Consider the following 19,785-nt stretch of genomic DNA (forward strand, 5'->3'; position numbering starts at 1 on the left):
CAAGATCAAGTAGGCTTCATCCCAGGGATGCAAGGCTGGTTTAACATACGCAAGTCTATAAACGTTATCCACCATATTAACAGAGGCAAAAATAAAGATCACATGATCCTCTCAATAGATGCAGAAAAAGCATTTGATAAAATCCAGCATCCTTTTCTAATTAGAACTCTGAAGAGTATAGGCATAGGTGGCACATTTCTAAAACTGATTGAAGCTATCTATGACAAACCCACAGCCAATATTTTACTGAATGGAGTAAAACTGAAAGCTTTTCCTCTTAGAACTGGAACCAGACAAGGTTGTCCTCTGTCACCTTTACTATTCAACGTAGTGCTGGAAGTTCTAGCCAATACAATTAGGCAAGACAAGGAAATAAAGGGAATCCAAATGGGAGCAGAGGAGGTCAAACTCTCCCTCTTTGCTGACGACATGATCTTATACTTAGAGAACCCCAAAGACTCAACCACAAGACTCCTAGAAGTCATCAAAAAATACAGTAATGTTTCAGGATATAAAATCAATGTCCACAAGTCAGTAGCCTTTGTATACACCAATAACAGTCAAGATGAGAAGCTAATTAAGGACACAACTCCCTTCACCATAGTTTCAAAGAAAATGAAATACCTAGGAATATACCTAACGAAGGAGGTGAAGGACCTCTATAAAGAAAACTATGAAATCCTCAGAAAGGAAATAGCAGAGGATATTAACAAATGGAAGAACATACCATGCTCATGGATGGGAAGAATCAACATTGTTAAAATGTCTATACTTCCCAAAGCTATCTACCTATTCAATGCCATTCCTATCAAAGTACCTACATCGTACTTTCAAGATTTGGAAAAAATGATTCTGCGTTTTGTATGGAACCGGAAAAAACCCCGTATAGCTAAGGCAGTTCTTAGTAACAAAAATAAAGCTGGGGGCGTCAGCATACCAGATTTTAGTCTGTACTACAAAGCCATAGTGCTCAAGACAGCATGGTACTGGCACAAAAACAGAGACATAGACACTTGGAATCGAATTGAACACCAAGAAATGAAACTAACATCTTACAACCACCTAATCTTTGATAAACCAAACAAGAACTTACCTTGGGGGAAAGACTCCCTATTCAATAAATGGTGTTGGGAGAACTGGATGTCTACATGTAAAAGACTGAAACTGGACCCACACCTTTCCCCACTCACAAAAATTGATTCAAGATGGATAAAGGACTTAAATTTAAGGCATGAAACAATAAAAATCCTCAAAGAAAGCATAGGAAAAACACTGGAAGATATTGGCCTGGGGGAAGACTTCATGAAGAAGACTGCCATGGCAATTGCAACAACATCAAAAATAAACAAATGGGACTTCATTAAACTGAAAAGCTTCTGTACAGCTAAGGAGACAATAACCAAAGCAAAGAGACAACCTACACAATGGGAAAGGATATTTGCATATTTTCAATCAGACAAAAGCTTGATAACCAGGATCTATAGAGAACTCAAATTAATCCACATGAAAAAAGCCAACAATCCCTTATATCAATGGGCAAGAGACATGAATAGAACTTTCTCTAAAGATGACAGACGAATGGCTAACAAACATATGAAAAAATGTTCATCATCTCTATATATTAGAGAAATGCAAATCAAAACAACCCTGAGATATCATCTAACCCCAGTGAGAATGGCCCACATCACAAAATCTCAAAACTGTAGATGCTGGCGTGGATGTGGAGAGAAGGGAACACTTTTACACTGCTGGTGGGACTGCAAACTAGTACAACCTTTCTGGAAGGAAGTATGGAGAAACCTCAAAGCACTCAACCTAGACCTCCCATTCGATCCTGCAATCCCATTACTGGGCATCTACCCAGAAGGAAAAAAATCCTTTTATCATAAGGACACTTGTACTAGACTGTTTATGGCAGCTCAATTTACCATTGCCAAAATGTGGAAACAGCCTAAATGCCCACCAACCCAGGAATGGATTAACAAGCTGTGGTATATGTATACCATGGAATACTATTCAGCTATTAAAAAAAATGGAGACTTTACATCCTTCGTATTAACCTGGATGGAAGTGGAAGACATTATTCTTAGTAAAGCATCACAAGAATGGAGAAGCATGAATCCTATGTACTCAATCTTGATATGAGGACAATTAATGACAATTAAGTTTATGGGGGGGGGAAGCAGAAAGAGGGATGGAGGGAGGAGGGTGGGGCCTTAGTGTGTGTCACACTTTATGGGGGCAAGACATGATTGCAAGAGGGACTTTACCTAACAATTGCAATCAGTGTAACTGACTTATTGTACCCTCAATGAATCCCCAACAATAAAAAAAAAAAAAAAAAAAAATACAAATAAGCATATTTTTATTGGTAATATGCCATTAAATATTTTCTATTAACAAATTAACAAATTATTTTATAAAATACTGGAATATATGCTAAACTATTAATACTAGATGGTTCTTGAAGGCGAGATACTTAATAATGAGATACTTTTGTGTTGTGATTCCTACAATTCTGCATTACCTAATATTTTAAATCAGAAAACTTATAAGATTTGAAAATAATCTTCTGCAGGGTAATCTTGAATAGCTTTACAGCATTCCATTATACAGCTAATTAGCTAAAACAAAATTTATTTTATTAAGCTACCATTATTGGATATTTAATCTTTCCAATTTTGGGTGAATAATATGATTTTAATGATTTTCATGATAAATATATAAAATACCAGCCACATTATAAGCTAATTAGACTTTCATGGACTAGTGGTAATATATAGTTTGGCTTTATATTGGAAAATTGTATTAAGCATTCTGAACAATTTATATAAAAACTAAGCTTTGGAGCATAAAAAAAAAAAAAAATAAATAAAAATAAAAACTTTGATAATAAAAAAGTAAAACAACAACAAAGGCCGAAGTGAAATTATAGTCCCATAGCCCTGAAGATTATCAATAAGCTTATGAACAATCTCCCAACAGCTAAATTCAAAGGCCCTTTCTTTTTTTTTTGAAACAGAGTCTCACTATATTGCCCTCAGTAGAGTACCATAGCATCACAGCTCACAGCCATTTCAAACTCTTGGGCTTAAGCAATTCACTTGTCTCAGCCTCCCAAGTAACTGGGTCTACAGGCACCTGCCACAACGCCCAGCTATTTTTTTTGTTGTTGCAGTTGTCATTGTTAAGCTGGCCAGGTTCGAACCCGCCAAAGACCCTTTTCTATTCTCATCTTACATAATCTCTCCACAGAATGACACTGCATCATACCTTTCCTTAACCTCTGTGGTCTTGTACCTCCCAAACTTTCTGACTCCTTTCCTCTCAATCTATTTAAGTGTTTCTTCTTTCTTTGCCTGCCTCCAAAGTTTGGAGATCCCCCAAATTTTTGTCTTTGCAAACTTTATGGACAATTGGAAGGCTGTAATTACACCTGTACGCCAGCAACCCTCAAATTGTCATTTCCCCATCCCTCATCTCTCAGGGATCCTAGAAGTGTATTTCCAATGCTAAACACTATTATTAATAAAGACCCCTAATTTGTTAGACCCACAGTTGTTTGGGTGAGAATTTAGGTCTAACGATTAAGCTCAAAGTCATGTTTGTCTCGTTCCTCTCTTCACATCTGCTTGATTCTACTCCTTCCTAATTTCTACTGTTAACAAGTCTCCTTTAGTTCTTATCACCTCTTTTCTGGGACTCCAGTCAAGGCTTTCCACCTGGTCTTTTCTAATTTCAATCTATCACAGAGTTGCCAGATCAATGTTCCTGAAAATCTCTAATAATTTTATTCCCTTACTCAAAAATCCTTAATGAATTCACCGTGGCTAGTAAACAAATCCAAATGCTCTAACTGGATAGTCAATGCCCTTTACATCACCTAAGCTACAGTCAAATTCCAACTGGTATTTTACTTATTCCTTTGTGAAAACACCCTTTCCTTTCTGCTAGCTACAAAAGCTAATTTAAAGCATGTTTACTTCTCCCATCATTTGTCCGCTGTTTGAGGGTAGCCATAGCTTAATTATCTTCCCACAGAAAATAACACAGTTAAATAGTGTTCGTACAGAAAGAAAAGACTTCAGAATAAAACCAAATTAAATTTAGGCTACAAGTAGTATTTCAATTCTCCTTGTAGAAATAGTCTTTTCATAATGAGTACACAAAGTAAAATCTATTTATTACCTGTTATTACATTTATATCTGGGTACCGGTTTTCACAGAGACTGACAGCTTTGCTATCTTTCTCAAAAGCCTCTCGAAGTTCTTTCTTGACTGCAGCCGAACCACATAATCGATATAGGCCTACTACCTAGAAATAAAATTATGATTATATTATGGTTAAATCTGATAAAGGGAAAATATAATAGTATAGTACAAATCACAGGAACTTGGTGATGATTAGTTTAATAAAACAGTCTAAGCTTTCGTTGAAATTCAAACAATACACTGTGACTTCTAGTGTTGGCTACAACTATGAAGCAAAGATACAATCCCTTCACTTTAGTTTTATATGCTCAATCAATATCCCAATGTTCCAAGAATGTGCCCTTTCACATCTTTTGTTCAACAATGAAGTGATATAGCACAGAGGTTACAAGGACCTTGGCCCACTTTGCTTAGTTGGGCAAGTTATTTAATCTCTTTAAAACCCAGTTCATCTTTAAAATTAGTATATAATTAAAATAAGGTTCCAGTACACCATTTGCGTATAGCTTTTTGAGAAAGAAAAAGAAAAAAAAAGAAGAAAAGATTCTTAAGAAATAAAAGCAAATGTAGGGTTTTTTTTTTAACTTGTCAAAGTAACTGATTATAAAGGGATGGAGGAAATTTAAAATACTATATTAATGATAAAATAAAACCTCTCGTTTAAAATTTACTGATACGTAATATAACAGACACTCCCATCCTATCAACCTGCATTGAAAAGACTTGGTTTTTAAACACTATTAGTCCATATACATTCTAAAATATTAAGTCCTAAGATATTCACTGTAAATTCACTGAAAGGAACTCAACATAGTCTCTGTAAAGAGAAAATACGCCTGATTAAGCTAACAGAATTCTTTCAAAGAATAAACCTTCAAAACAAATTAAGAATGAGTGGTTGTCATCCACACTTCCACATCAAAGACTATTTAGGAACCTTGAATTGAAGGAAAAGTTATGGAAAAAGAAATTATTTTAAGACAGAAATAGGCCGGGCATGGTGGCTCACGCCTGTAATCCTAGCACTCTGGGAGGCCAAGGTGGGTGGACTGCCTGACGTCAGGAGTTGGGAACCAGCCTGAGTCAGAGTGAGACCCTGTCTCTAAAAATAGCTGGTGCCTATAGTTGTGGCAGGTGCCTGTAGTCCCAGCTACTTGAGAGGCTGAGGCAAGAGGATCACTTAAGGCCAAGAGTTTGAGGTTGCTGTGATCTGTGACGCCACAGTACTCTACCGAGGGTGACAAAGTGAGAGTCTGTCTCAAAAAAATAAAGACAGAAATAAAATACAATCCTCAAGGATTTGAATTAGGAATCACTGTAAAATATTATAAAATAAATGATCTAGAAAGGATACACACATGGAATTTACAGACACAGATTTACTTATGACACTAATTTCTTCTGATTCATTAAATAACTGATAGAATCCACTGTAGAAAGTAGGTCTCAATATGGGCAGCTGTCAATAAAGGATACAGGGAGATGTTATCTAAAATATCTGAAATGATAAGATCTAAGTAATAATTGAAAAATAGTAAAGGCTCTACAATTAATTCTAAAAGATAGTAATGCAAGGTGCTGCTACACTCAAAAGTATCACTGTAATATGGAAAACAGAGGAATATACTAAAAAGAAACTTCGAATTTCCTACTCTTACCCACATTTATGTACATTCACATTGAGAACAATGTATGTTACACTGGTCACGTCATCTCAAGAAAAACACAATAAAAAGGCAGATGGCCCAGAGAATGAAACTAAAATGTTAAATGGGATCAAAGGAAACGCCTCCACAATAAAAAAAACCAATGTGCCTACACCAAAAGGGCTATAGTGCTCTTAAAGTGTCATAAAATCCCATAATAAGGATGTATTCCTTGAACTTGAGGAGATGTATCAAGAACAATTTAAAGGAACTATTACTTAATAGGCAATAAGTCAAAGGAACAGTTTATTCCAAAGCTGAAATCACAAAACTAATTTTTAAAAACATGAATAATGAATAAAGAAAGGAAGAACCAACATAGGTATTTCAAGGACAGTATATTTTAGGGCACATCCCTAACGTCAGAATCAAACCCTTGAAGTATATGTTCGATACTTCTATCAGAATCTGTCCTGGGTGGACCATGAATTGATTACTGAAGTAAGTTTTCCACTGGAAGCAAGAGACAGGTAGTAGTGGCATTCAAAGCATCTGGAAGATGCAAAGACTCTTGCTCCAAACTATTTTTGTATGACTATCAAAGACTATTTTCATAGTGAACAAACAAGAATAATTACTGAATAAAAATATTATTTAAAATGTCTTTTTTAAAAAATTGAAACAGGGTGTCCACTCTGTCACTTAGGCTGGACTGGAGCGACACATTCATAGTTCACTGCAACCTCAAACTCCTGGGGTCAAGCAATCCTCTTACCTCAGCCTCCAGAATAGCTAGGATTACAGACACACGCCACCACACCTGGCTAATTTTACTATTTTTTGTAGAGATGGGGTTCTTGCTCTACTGCCTAGGCAGGCTACAAATAATCCTCCCACCTGAGGTTTCCAGAGTGCTGGGATTACCACTGTGTCCAGATGGTATTCATAATTTAAGTAGGATGCCAGCCGGCAAAATGCAGGCATAATAAGCCTCTTTCTCTCTCTCTCTCTTTCTCTCTCTCTCTCTCTCTCTGTGTGTGTGTAGGAGGGGAAAGGAAGAAGCAAGAGAGACAAAACAAAAAAGGTCTTTAAAAAGTACAGTTCCAAAGGCACAACAGTAAAACGTACTTTTTAGTTCCTAGGAAATCATTATTAAAATATAATCTTTCTAAACTTTAAGTACAGATATAAAAAGCATTGCTAAAAATGTTCTCTTGGCATTTACAGTAAGTGTTAACAATCTTTATACACCTGCTCATCATAAGTATTTCAGAAAATAGACTGCAAAAGTACAGTGTCATTTGAGTTACTTATTTTAATATTCAACTATAAAAGTTTCTGCTTAATAATTAGTTTTAGATTTTTTAAAAAAAATATGGAATGCTTCACGAATTTGCGTGTCATCCTTGCGCAGGGGCCATGCTAATCTTCTCTGTATCGTTCCAATTTTAGTATATGTGCTGCCGAAGCGAGCATTTTAATAATTAGTTTTAAAGTCTGCCTAATCTCTTAAGTCTCTACATACTGCATAGGAAAAAAAAAAAGATGAAGGGAAAAACAGAGAACCTTAAGGAAGAAAAATAATGGACCAGAAGTTGGATTAGGAAGTAAAGATTTCACTCCCACATAGACAACACAAACTCAACACAGAATCATGTACCTGAGTTAGAAGTTGTTTGAAAAGTTCAGCCTCAGGAAACCACTATATCTATTTCTATAGATATAAGCAAATAAGACCCACAGAGATTAAGGGACTTGCCCAATGTCACACAGCTAAGTAATAACAGAGGAGAAACCAGAATCCAGGTCGTCTGCATCTTATTGTAAAACCTCACTAACTTGAACCGCTTCTATAGTTACCATGTTAAGTTCAAAGTGAGTTTATTAAAGAAATCCTATTTCAGATTGTGATAATTACCCTCATTGTCTTTTACGTTTTTAACCAATACTGTAAAACTGTTGGCACTAAAGCAGAAATAACTTAGAACATAATGTGTTCACAACATACATGTGATTTAACATGTATCACAAAAACTAGAATAAACTATCACTTACACCCACGGATAATATCCTCAGTGATATGCTGTTTCTCATTGTCATGAGAATAAAAATAAAGACAAGGTCTATTATAATAACTAGCTAATATGTACGTATCTTGTTACAACACCAGATTTTTTTGTTTTAATGGATTCCCTTTGCCTTCTCACTTAAAAAGAAAATGAGATGTGTTCTTTTTTTTTCTTTTTTTTTGAGACAGAGTCTCATTTTGTCACCCTTGGTAGAGTCCCATGGAGTCACAGCAACCTCAATCTCTCGGGCTTAAGCAATTCTCTTGCCTCACCCTCCCAAGTAGCTGGGATTACAGGCGCCTGCCACAATGCCCGGCAATTTGTTGTGGCAGATGTCGTCGTTTAGCTGGCCCAGGCCAAGTTCGAACCCACCAGCCTCAGTGTATGTGGCTGGCACTGTAACCACTGTGCTACGGGCGCCGAGCCAAGGGATGTGTTCTTATTAGTAGGACCTCTCCTCATCCTCCGTGCCATCCCAGAGTAAAGAGTAGTTTCTCAAGAATGGGACTGTGACAGTGTGGGGAATAAGGGCAGGGAGTTAATTTTAGGAGAGAAGCCGGGCTACAGGAATCATTGTTAGAACTCCTCACAGGAATGTCAAACCATGAAGGAACATTTCTTAAATGGCAAGTGCAATTAGAAAGCAAACCTGACCTCTCGATATGAGGCCCGTGCAGTGCTGTGCCACAACTTATATTGTGGAATCATGTAGCATGCTCTCAATTATTGACAACAGTAATGAATTATGCCCTAAACAGTAATAGAACAAAAATAAAGAACAGGAATGGGAAAAATGTCTAAATTAGATTTTTTTTTACCTTACTCTGAATTCCTTTCCCCAAGACTTACAATCAACCAATTAATTAATCAGTCAATAAAGGAGGCAGTAGAAAAACGTAGTGAAATAATACCTGACAGCCTCTCTTTTCAATTTCCGTAATACATCTCTGTATCAGGAGTGGCACCATCAATCCTATATTTTCTTTCTCTACAACTTTTCGAATATCAACTCCAAATATTACTGGTTCACAATTTATATCTAGCCCATTAAGAGAATTCTCCCACTGTTCCATAAGAGTCACCTTCACATAAATAAGACCTCTGGGCTCAAGTTTGACAGCCAATTGATGTGTCTTTGTTACTCTGAATAAGGTGGGAAGAACTACAGTTCCATGACAACAAACTCTATTTTTTCTTGGAGTGGGTTCCCAACTGAATACTACTAGTTTCAAATGTTGCGCATTTTCAATTTCGATGTTGAAAGTGTGATCCATGTCTAAAAATGTTGTCCGGCATGTGAGCAAAGCTGTTCTTGCTTTGTTTACTGAATCTACCTGAATTGCACAGAAGACATCTTTTGAATCTATCCGGGGTGGTTTTAAATCCTCAGCACCATAGAAATGCACACTCATGAGCCCAGATATGTACTGTGAACACTTGGGTTGATCAGAAAAGCTGTAATGTCTAAAAGCATCAATGTCTATTTCATTCTTGCTACTATTATTAGAAATTATTTCTTTTCCTTTTCCAAATTTGTTTTCAGACCCATGTTTGCTAGATTTAGTTATAAGTTCAGGTGAGTCTCCATCACTGAGGTAACCACCTTTACAGGAATACTTCGAACTCGCAGAGGTTTTCTTCTGGTAGCTGTGCTGAGAAGATACACTGGTATCAAGATGGTACCGACTTATAACATTCCTCTTGGCAGCTGTGGCTGTGTTCCCAGAAGAGAGAAGAACAGTGTGATGAATTTCTTGACAGTTACATTTAGACAAAGGAAGAGTATTATCTGGACTGTTTATATAGTTCAGGGTTCCCTTAGCGCTCAGCTTTCGGCTAAATTCTGGCAACCTTTTCATTTTCATGGAAAGTTTCCTCACAGTTCGTGGAGATTTTATTTTATCTGGCAAAGACCAATTAATTGAATTGCCTTTTTTCACAGGGCTAGGGGTTGGAGAAGATGGTTCTGTAACTCCTAATTCAGTCCTATTTGTAGCAGCTAGGACCCCAGGACCTTTAAAAAACAAAGATAAAAAAGATATTATAAAGTGATATGTTTTGATTTCTAATTTTATTCCCATTTTATAAACCATCAACTAAACAAACACTCACATGGACAGAAATTATTACCTTGTTTCATCTCAATGAGGAGATTTAGCTAGAAGTTCAGGTCAAATGCACCACATTCAAGAACACTGTGTTATGCCAATTATTTAAAATTTAAATTAATTTTTTGTACTTTATCCTTATAGAGGAAGATCTAATAATTCTCATATCAGAATCTAATTTATATAACATGTATGTCACAAGTAAAATGAGAAAAAGTGTTCATTTTTAAAAATCAATATATGAAATAACCTTTCTTTAAAGTACAGTTGAACCTGGTCCATAGCTGACCACCTCCCTACATTGACCACTTCCTTAAGTTGACTTAATTTTTCTGGCCATTCATGTGCCACAAGTACATATCAGTACAGTAGGCCTAGCTGACCACCTCTGTGTGTTGACCAGTGGGTGACAGTCCCTTGGGAGGGTCAACTGACAGAGATTCTACTATATTAATATTCTCCTTCCATCCCTCTCTGTGTCCTACTGACAAAGAAGCAGTTTCTTTGTATAGAGAGGACTATTTTAAGTATGCCTACTGGGCTTTTTCTGGTAAGCATCTAATAAGAAAGAGTGTTTAATAAGATAGACAAAGCATCCCTTGTATTGCTAATCATAGTACAATTCTACTGGCTTACTACTCTAAAACATTATATAGTAATCAGGATCCCGTTTAGTCTATAACCATTAATCATTTTTCCCTAGCCTAGAAGAGCTATCCTGTATATTAAGTGGCTCTTGATTTTATTAAATTATTGAGTTTAACATTCTGACTCTATTTACATATTTTGAGTAAATAATTCCTACTGAAGTCCTTAACTAATTATTAAAATAAAATAATGTACATGGTAGCAACTTTCAATGCAGACAAGATTTTATTAAAACAAAATTGCTTTTTTGTTTTATGAAATCCAAGAATTTGACACATTACCAAATTCCACAATCATTTAAACCAGAAGTATACCAGTCAAATCACACACTAGTTTTAAGAAGAAAGCACAGGCCTGGGCACAGTGGCTCACGTCTATAATTCTAGCACTCTGGGAGGAGTGCCTGAGGCTAATGCAGGATAGCTTGAGCTCAGGAGTTTGAGAACAGCCTGAGCGAGTGTGAGATCCAGAGACCCCATCTCTACTAAAAATAGGGGGAAAAATTGTTGAGTGTTGTGGCCTGTAGTTCCAGCTACTCAGAAGGAGGCGGCAAAGAGGAAAATGTGAGCCCAAGAGTTTGATGTTGCTGTGAGCTATGATGCTACAGCACTCCACCCAGGGTGACAGTTTGAGGCTCTGTCTCAAAATAAATAAATACAACTGTATACAACTGTATCCTTCTCTTCTATTCCCCACCACTCCATTCTTTCAACTAAGAGGAAAGCAATTACTATCTCAAAGAGTCAACACACTACAGCATAGCAGATAATAAAATCAAATTTGTGACAGGAAGAATTAAACCAGCATGTATATAAAAATATTTATGAAACATTATGAGTATTCTTTATTTTCATGAAAATTTATTCACTTTGTATGAAAACTTGCATAAACATAATAAACATTTTCTACATTTAGTTTTAGCTACCATCAAAGAATTGAAAAATGGAAGAAGAAAGAAAAGGCAAACATATGATCATTTTACCTGCAAAAGGAGATTTCAACAAGGGACTGTCCTCCACCATTATACATTCTTGGGTCTTATGTCCCAGCCTTTGCTTGTACTGCTGCACAAGTTCTGTGGAATGAATGGAGTCTATAGGATTCATTTCACTTGACTGCATGGCTTGAATATCACTTGCATGTTCGGAAGAGCACAGCAAGTCTTCAGGATGCTGCTCTGCTTTCGTCAGGTCACTACCAGATAATGTGCTCAAACCGACAACGGGAAGCTTTAGAACAGCAGAGTCTGCCTCACCAAAACTCAAGGCACGTGATGTACCAAGGTCATCATCCTCAGGAATAGGGTTGTACCATATTTCTCCTTCATCATCTGCATCATTTTCCTCATTAAGGTCTACAGAACAGTTTCTTGATAATGAAGAATTCGTAGCATTACACATCATATGTGTGCAGTATTCTTCAGACGATCGGAAGAAAGGTTGTGATAGCTGAAGTTCAGGTAGAGACACCGGTGAGATGGAGAACTGACTTCTATCTTGGCATCTCTTATTTTCTTCTTCAAGACTAAGAGATCTCAGAGTGCTCTGATATAACCAATTGCGTTTCTTCGAAACAGTGATGCTGTTCAGTGGCTTTTGACCACTGAATTCAATTTTATCCTTCAGATCTTTAAGCTCTTGTCTCTTCATTGAAGACCCATAGACATTTTCAAATAAATCTGTTTCAGAGAAGAACACAAGGTAGAATATAATGCCTGGCATATCAGGAAAGACATGTTACTTCAGAACAGTTATTAAAATTTTTAAAAAGAAAAAAAAGAGAGGAAAGTAATATTATGTTCAGAGCCTAAAATTGAATAAGAAAAATTTGAATTTTCTATCTTGACATGATTTTTATGATTTAGAAATCAGACTGCCAAACTGTCAAGAATTCTGAAAGAAAAACCAAGATTGCCATACTGTTGGGCGGTGCCTATGGCTCAGTGAGTAGGGCACTGGCTCCAAATACTGAGGGTGGTGGGTTCAAACCCGGTCCTGGCCAAACTGCAACAAAAAAAATAGCTGGGCATTGTGGCAGGCCTCTGTAGTCCCAGCTACTCAGGAGACTGAGGCAACAGAATCGCCTAAGCCCAGGAGCTAGAGGTTGCTGTGAGCTGTGATGCTGCAGCACTCCATGGAGGGTGACGAAGTGAAACTCTAGTCTCTAAAAAAAAAAAACCTATACTGTTAACAAAATCTTATCCTAAGCAACTAAGTCTACTTTATAAAAAGGTTATATACAGTGCTCTGTACATAGTGCACACCTTTAATTAATATTTGTTGGGGTTTTTTTGTTGTTTGTTTTAAGACAGAGTCTTGCATTGTTGCCCTCAGTAGAGTGCCCTAGCATCATAGCTCACAGCAACTTCAACCTCTTGGGCTTAAGTGATTTTCCTGCCTCAACCTCCCCAGTAGCTGAGACTACAGGTGCCTGACACAACACCCGGCTATTTTTTTATTTATTTTATTTATTTATTTTTATTACGAAATCATAGCGGTGTACATTAATGCGATCATAGGGCACCATACACTGGTTTTATAGACCATTTGACACATTTTCATCACACTGGTTAACATAGCCTTCCTGGCATTTTCTTAGTTATTGTGTTAAGACATTTATATTCCACATTTACTAAGTTTCGCATGTACCCTTGTAAGATGCACCACAGGTGTAATCCCACCAATCAGCCTCCCTCTGCCCACCTCCTCCATCCCTCCCCTCCCTCTCCCCTTCTCCCTATTCTTAGGTTATAACTGGGTTATAGCTTTCATGTGAAAGCCATAAATTAGTTTCATAGTAGGGTTGAGTACATTGGATACTTTTTCTTCCATTCTTGAGATACTTTACTAAGAAGAATATGTTCCAGCTCCATCCATGTAAACATGAAAGAGATAAAGTCTCCATCTTTCTTTAAGGCTGCATAATATTCCATGGTGTACATATACCACAGTTTATTAATCCAGAAGAACACAAGGTAGAATATAATGCCTGGCATATCAGGAAAGACATGGGAGCCCATGGATCGATGGGCACTTGGGCTTTTTCCATGACTTAGCAGTTATGAATAGGGCTGCAATAAACATGCTGGTACAAATATCTTTGTTATGATGTGATTTTTGGTCTTCTGAGTATATGCTTAGTAGAGGAATTATAGGATTGAATGGCAGATCTATTTTTAGATCTCTAAGTGTTCTCCAAACATCTTTCCAAAAGGAATGTATTAATTTGCATTCCCACCAGCAGTGTAGAAGTATTCCCTTTTCTCCACATCCATGCCAACATCTCTGGTCTTGGGATTTTGTGATATGGGCTAATCTTACTGGAGTTCGATGATATCTCAAAGTAGTTTTGATTTGCATTTCTCTGATGATTAAAGATGATGAGCATTTTTTCATATGTCTGTAGGCCATGCACCTGTCTTCTTCAGAGAAGTTTCTCTTCAAGTCCCTTGCCCAGCCTGCGATGGGATCATGTGTTCTTTTCTTGCTTATACATTTGAGTTCTCTGTGGACTCTGGTTATTAAACCTTTGTCGGAGACTTAACCTGCAAATATCTTCTCCCATTCTGAGGGCTGTTTGCTTGCTTTACTTACTGTGTTCTTGGCTGTGCAGAAGCTTTTTAGTTTGATCAGGTGCCAGTAGTGTATTTTTGAAGCTGGTTCAATTGCCCGGATGTGATTCTTGTATGCAGCAAATATCTGGCCTGAGTTTTTGTATCCAGTCAGCTAACCTGTGCCTCTTTAGAGGACAGTTTAAGCCATTCACATTCATGGAGAATATTGATAAGTCTGGTCAAATTTTGGGTATCGAGTTTTTCGAAAGTCCAGTAGACATTTTTAATCCTTTCGCCACTGTGGAAGTTGGAGTTTGATCAAAAGTTTCTGAGTGAGTTTACTTTTGTGGTAGAGGATTGGGCTGGTCATTATGGAGGATAGGTCTGAGAATATCCTGAAGAGCTGGTTTGGTTATGGCAAATTTCTTCAACATATGAATGTCATTAAAGTATTTAATTTCTCCATCATAAATGAAACTCAGTTTAGCTAGATACAGGAGCTGGGGTTGAAAGTTATTTTGCTTTAGGAGATTAAAAGTCGATGACCACCCTCTTCTGGCTTGAAAAGTTTCAGCAGAGAGATCTTCAGTCATTGTAATATTCTTTCCTTTGTAGGTAATGGATTTCTTACCTCTGGCTGCTTTCAGAATTTTCTCCTTCATATTAACTTTAGTGAAGATAATTATGATATGCCTGGGGTATGTCTTATTTGGATTGAGTCATGCTGCGGTTCTGAAACTGTCTGCTATCTGAATTTCAGAATCTCTGGCATGTCTGGAAAATTCTCTTTCATAATTTCATGGAGAAGGGCCTCTATGCCTTGCAAGGCCACTTCATCATGTTCAGGGATTCCAATGAGGCGGATATTAGCCTTCTTTGAATTATCCCAGAGTTCTCTCAGAGAATGATCCATTTTTGCTCTCCATTTCTCTTCCTCCTTGAGAGTTTGGGAGCATTCAAAGGCTTTGTCTTCAGTATCAGAAATCCTTTCTTATGCTTGCTCCACTCTGTTACTGAGGGATTCTACTGTATTTTTCAGATCTTTGAGGGCTGTAAATTCTTGCTTCAGTGCGTCAAAATCTTTGGTGAGTTTGTCTTTAAATTAGTTAAATTCTTGAGACAACTTTTGAATTTCTTCTCGAATTTCTAATTCCGACTTTTAAATTGCTGCTCGAATTTCTAATTCCAAATATTCCTCCAATTTATTAATCTTGTTTGCAATCCAAATTCTGAATTCGATTTCTGACATCTCGGCCAGCTGTTTATGAATGGGATCTTCAGTTACATCTGCCATATCTTTCCTTGGGGGGGGGTTGATCTATTCTGGTTATTCATGTTACCAGAGTTTTTCCACTGATTCCGCCCCATGATTATTTTACACCCTTTGATTTTTCCCCTGGAGCTTTGTCAAGGACCTGTACAGTGCTATGGCCTGAGAAACTGGGGACCTGTTTGGTGTTGTGGGGCTAAGTGGTTCTGTCTTGTTTTCAGCTGGTCTCTGTTCGACCCTAGTAAAACAGTTAACTCTGGGTTGAAGTCTCAGCTGTGGAGAAACACCAGCAATTAAGTCATCCCGCCCCCCATAGGCAACAATTGGAAAAGGAAAATCAAACCTTCCTACAACCTTCCTACACCCAGGGCACCACCTGAATAGTCCTCAGGCAATTGGCTCAGTTCAAAAGGTCCAAATCAATTGTCTCAGTCAGCACTCATCTCAGGTGGGAGAGTTTAAAAGGTCTCTGACAACTGGATCGCAGGGGTCTGGTAACTACTCAGATATGGCTTGCTCTGGTGCTCCGTGGAGTCAGGAGGACCCACCCAGCAAATAGATCAGTCTGGGAAGGTTGATGCTTCCTTCCCAACCTTGCACCTCTGTCACACCTAGTCGCTGATAACCCCACAGGGCTGTGACCTGGTTGCCTGTAGTGACCAGATACTCCAGGGGTTTTCACCTGCCTGAATCACAAGTAAATCTATTTCTACTCAGCCAAGCTGCTGCTCTCTGCCTCTATCTAGCAGGGGGAGGTGAGGCCTGACAACCTTGGGCGCTTGATGGAGGCTGGGGGGTTCACTCAGTTCCAGCCCCGCCTCTGATTGATGTTACTGACAGAACAGAACAACTTTGCGGGAATTTGTTTCTGTCCCTGCTAAATTCCCCTGCAGAAGAGAGCTGTTTTGAGTTCCCAGAGCCTGCGCCTCAGGCCCTGTCTTTGCTCCTGCAGGTTTGTATTTGGTTACCTGTCAGTTCTAGCCTCCTGTCTTCCTTTGTCTATAGGCTGACGATCCCCTGAGGGGCAGGTGTGTCTTAGGCTCAGTAAAGCGGTCCTCTGGGCCAGCCCTGCCCTGGTAACTTCCTGGTTCTGCACGTGCGTTTCTAGTCCCTGCACTCCACCCAGGCCAATAGCACCTCAGGCAAACCCTTTACTCACAGGGCCTGTGTTTCAGTCCCAGATCTGTTCCATGGTGGTTGCCACCTGAGTAGATGCCTGGCCTCCTCTGGTTGCCCAGGGAGACAGGGGCTGTGGCTTCAGAATATCCGAGAGTGAGCCCTATTGTTGCCAAAAGATGGCTGCTGCTCTGCGCGTTGGGGCACCGCTGCTCCGGTGTGGTTCCCTCTAGGCCGACCGTCCTCTCCTCACTCCCGTGCGGCAGAGTCAGTACTGACCAGCTGCAGTTTAGGCCCTGTCCACACCCCTTGAGAAATCACCCAAGAATCTGGACTCCTGGGGGACAGGCCTCCAGACCTCAGAGTAAGAGTGAAGGGGAGTGCTGGAGCTCAGAGTTGCAGGTAGAGAATATATATAGTTTTATACAGTTTTATGCCTGGCAGGAGAACACCGTGGCACCCTAGTAGGGGAGGTAGGCCAAGTTTTTAGAGGGTCTCTCCCGTGGAGTGTAGTGGGAGAACCTTTGAACTCTGCTCGTTTGTTTGTGGGGCACTCTGAGCCATTCTCATGGGGGAGAGGACTCCCGTCCGCTTGGTGATGGATTTTGTACCTTTTGTTTGTATCCTTGGGGTTGCAGCTCGCCTTAGCGAGGTTGATGTGTGTTCTTCAGCCTTCTCTCTTGGTGCAGCTCTAATCCACCAGGTTACTTGCTAAATTTCTGTCCTTTAACTCTCCTTCTGGATGGAAGCCTTTGTGGAAAGCTGGCTTCAGTCAGCCATCTTGTCTCCACCCAGCTTACTTCCTGCACCTCCTTTTTTTCAGTTTGACAGAAACCATTGAGTGAAGAATGGCAGCTTCTCCATTAAACGTGGAAGCTCTGGTACTGTTATTGGCCACTTGCAGGTGATCTGCAATGCAAGGATCATCTGGTGGGGAACTGAATGTGAACTGACTTCAGAGGAAGGAACTGTTTTCCATATGCTGATACCTAAAAGCAATGCTTCTTTTCTTGCCACATCCTGTCTTTACACTTCTGCCCAGGCCCAGTGCAGCTAGCCACTTTGTTTTTACATTCCTTGGGATTATGAGCTGTGTAAGAGGGGCTCATATTTCTCATACACCTCCACAGCATCAATACCCAGGACCTATATGTATGTTGTTGGGAAAATGGAAGAATGTCATGTGACAGTCACTCTAAGTACATTACTGGATGATTATATTTAATCTACACAAGGAACCTTTCAAGTAGAAACCATAATTCTTGTTTCGCCAACTGGATCTATGGGTCTCTACCACTCCCGGCTATTTTTAGAGATGGGGTCTTGCTCTTGCTCAAGCTGGTCTTGAACCTGTGAACTCAGGCAATCTATAGGTCTCGGCCTCCCAGAGTGCTATGATTATAGGAGTGAGCCACTGCGCCTGGGCTTTTAATTAACATTTGAGTAAATTCTAACTATTACAAGGACCAGAAGTCTTTAGAAAACACAAGTAATTTTCCTGCCTTTTCAAACAAAGATTGTTTTATCAACCTAACAAAAAATTATGCCTTACTGATTATTAAAATTTCAACATAACATTAGTTTCCTAAACTATATACCACAGTAGTGCCTTATATAAGATTTAAGATCTAAAAATCTAGGGTAAAAATAAAATTAAAAATCTTTTAAGAAGGCTACAGATTAGAAACAGGTATGTTGTCTCACAGGGAGTACAATACAGTTATTATTATTGGAATAAACTTAAGGAGCAGGGAAATAAGAATGAATAAAACAGGCTTGGCACCCATAGCTCAGTGGTTAGGGAAGGCACCCGCCACATACACCAGGGCTGGCAGGTTTGAACCCAGCCCAGGCCTGCTAAATAACAATGACAACTACAACAACAACAACAACAAAAATAACCAGGCATTGTGGCAGGTGCCTGTAGTCCCAGCTTCTCAAGAGGCTGAAGCAAGAAGATTGCTTGAGCCCAAGAGTTTGAGGTTGCCATGAGCTACGACATCAGGCACTCTACAGAAGGTGACAAAGTGAGACTCTGCCTATAAAAAAAAGGAATTCATAGTCCAGTGGGTGACCTCAAATACTTAGATATGTACATATCTTAATATAATGTGATAAGATTCTAAAAATATATCTATAAAACATTTATTTCATTTAAAGAAGAAATTTTTTGTGCTTCCAAAGAGTTGCACAAAACAGACTTCAATGACAATCAACAAGGTAAATATATATCTATCATAATAATTCACTGCAAAACCACATTTGTAAAAATCTATGATCCTGTCAGATTTGTACATTATCGAATTATGAGTGATTAACCTTAGTGTTATAGCAAGTAAAATACAACGGTCTAACAATAGAGTAATAAAACATACTAAGCTATGAGGAGCTTAAAAAACAACCAGAAAAATTAGATTCAGACATAATCAAGGCTTTCAGTAATCTTCCTTGAAGTAAAAAACTCCTTAAAAATGGGCTTAGTGCCTGTCAAGCGGCTAGGGTGCCAGCCACATACCCCGGAGCTGGCAGGTTCTAATCCAGCCCGGGTCCGCCAAACAACAATGATGATAACCACAACCAAAAAAAATAGCCAGGCGTTGTGGCAGGCACCTGTAGTCCCAGCTACTTGGGAGGCTGAGGCAAGAGAATTGCTTAAGCCCAAGGGTTAGAGGTTACTGTGAGCTGTGATGCCACAGCACTCTACCCAGGGCGACCTTGAGGGTCTGCCTCAAAAAAAAAAAAAAAAAAAATTGTTAAAAATGTAAACTTGTCTTTTTAAAAACATCCCAAACATGTACCAAACCAAGCAGATTAATACAAAACAAAATCAATACAAAACAGAAACCAACCAAACATCAACAAAAACATCATTAAACACAAATGAGGGCTCAAGTTCAAATCCAGACGCAGGAATTAGACTCGGGATTAGAAAGGAAGGAAGCTCCCATGGAGACCTACCATGCCAGACATTTATTTACTCCACAAATGAATGACATTCATGCGCCAGGCGCAAAAGATAAAGCTCTAAGGAGGGAGGCCCCTACCTCATTTAACTTCTACAACAATTCTTTGTTACCAACTTGAGAAAAATGATCAAGTTGCTAGCACTGGGATTCCAATTTAAGCCTGTCTAACCCACAACCCATGCTCTCACCCTTCCTTC

At 38.7% G+C, this 19,785-nt stretch overlaps 2 protein-coding genes and 1 non-coding gene across 8 annotated transcripts in view; all 3 read right to left on the bottom strand.

Moving 5' to 3' along the window:
• Positions 1-19,785, bottom strand: part of BCL10 (BCL10 immune signaling adaptor) — a 238,928-nt gene that overhangs the window by 146,759 nt on the left and 72,384 nt on the right. The gene's annotated exons all lie outside the window — the stretch shown is intronic.
• SYDE2 (synapse defective Rho GTPase homolog 2) overlaps positions 1-19,785 on the bottom strand; it is a 58,086-nt gene that overhangs the window by 31,388 nt on the left and 6,913 nt on the right. For 5 of the 6 annotated variants that reach the window (XR_008380126.1, XM_053591197.1, XM_053591192.1 and 2 more), the window contains exons 2-4: positions 11,666-12,361; positions 8,839-9,941; positions 4,189-4,315 (exon numbers count right to left, since the gene is read on the bottom strand). Coding sequence is in view for 5 of the 6 variants with exons in the window: in XM_053591197.1 (XP_053447172.1) it covers positions 4,189-4,315; positions 8,839-9,941; positions 11,666-12,361 (1,926 nt within the window). In the remaining variant the exon portion in view is untranslated. The remainder of the gene's footprint in view (positions 1-4,188; positions 4,316-8,838; positions 9,942-11,665; positions 12,362-19,785) is intronic. The other variant, XM_053591193.1, reaches the window with a different exon arrangement.
• Positions 7,228-7,334, bottom strand: LOC128586871 (U6 spliceosomal RNA). Its single transcript, XR_008380330.1, has one exon. It is a non-coding gene; the product is annotated as a U6 spliceosomal RNA (small nuclear RNA).

Source organism: Nycticebus coucang, chromosome 5, assembly GCF_027406575.1.
Source record: "Nycticebus coucang isolate mNycCou1 chromosome 5, mNycCou1.pri, whole genome shotgun sequence".
Lineage (NCBI taxonomy): Eukaryota > Metazoa > Chordata > Mammalia > Primates > Lorisidae > Nycticebus > Nycticebus coucang.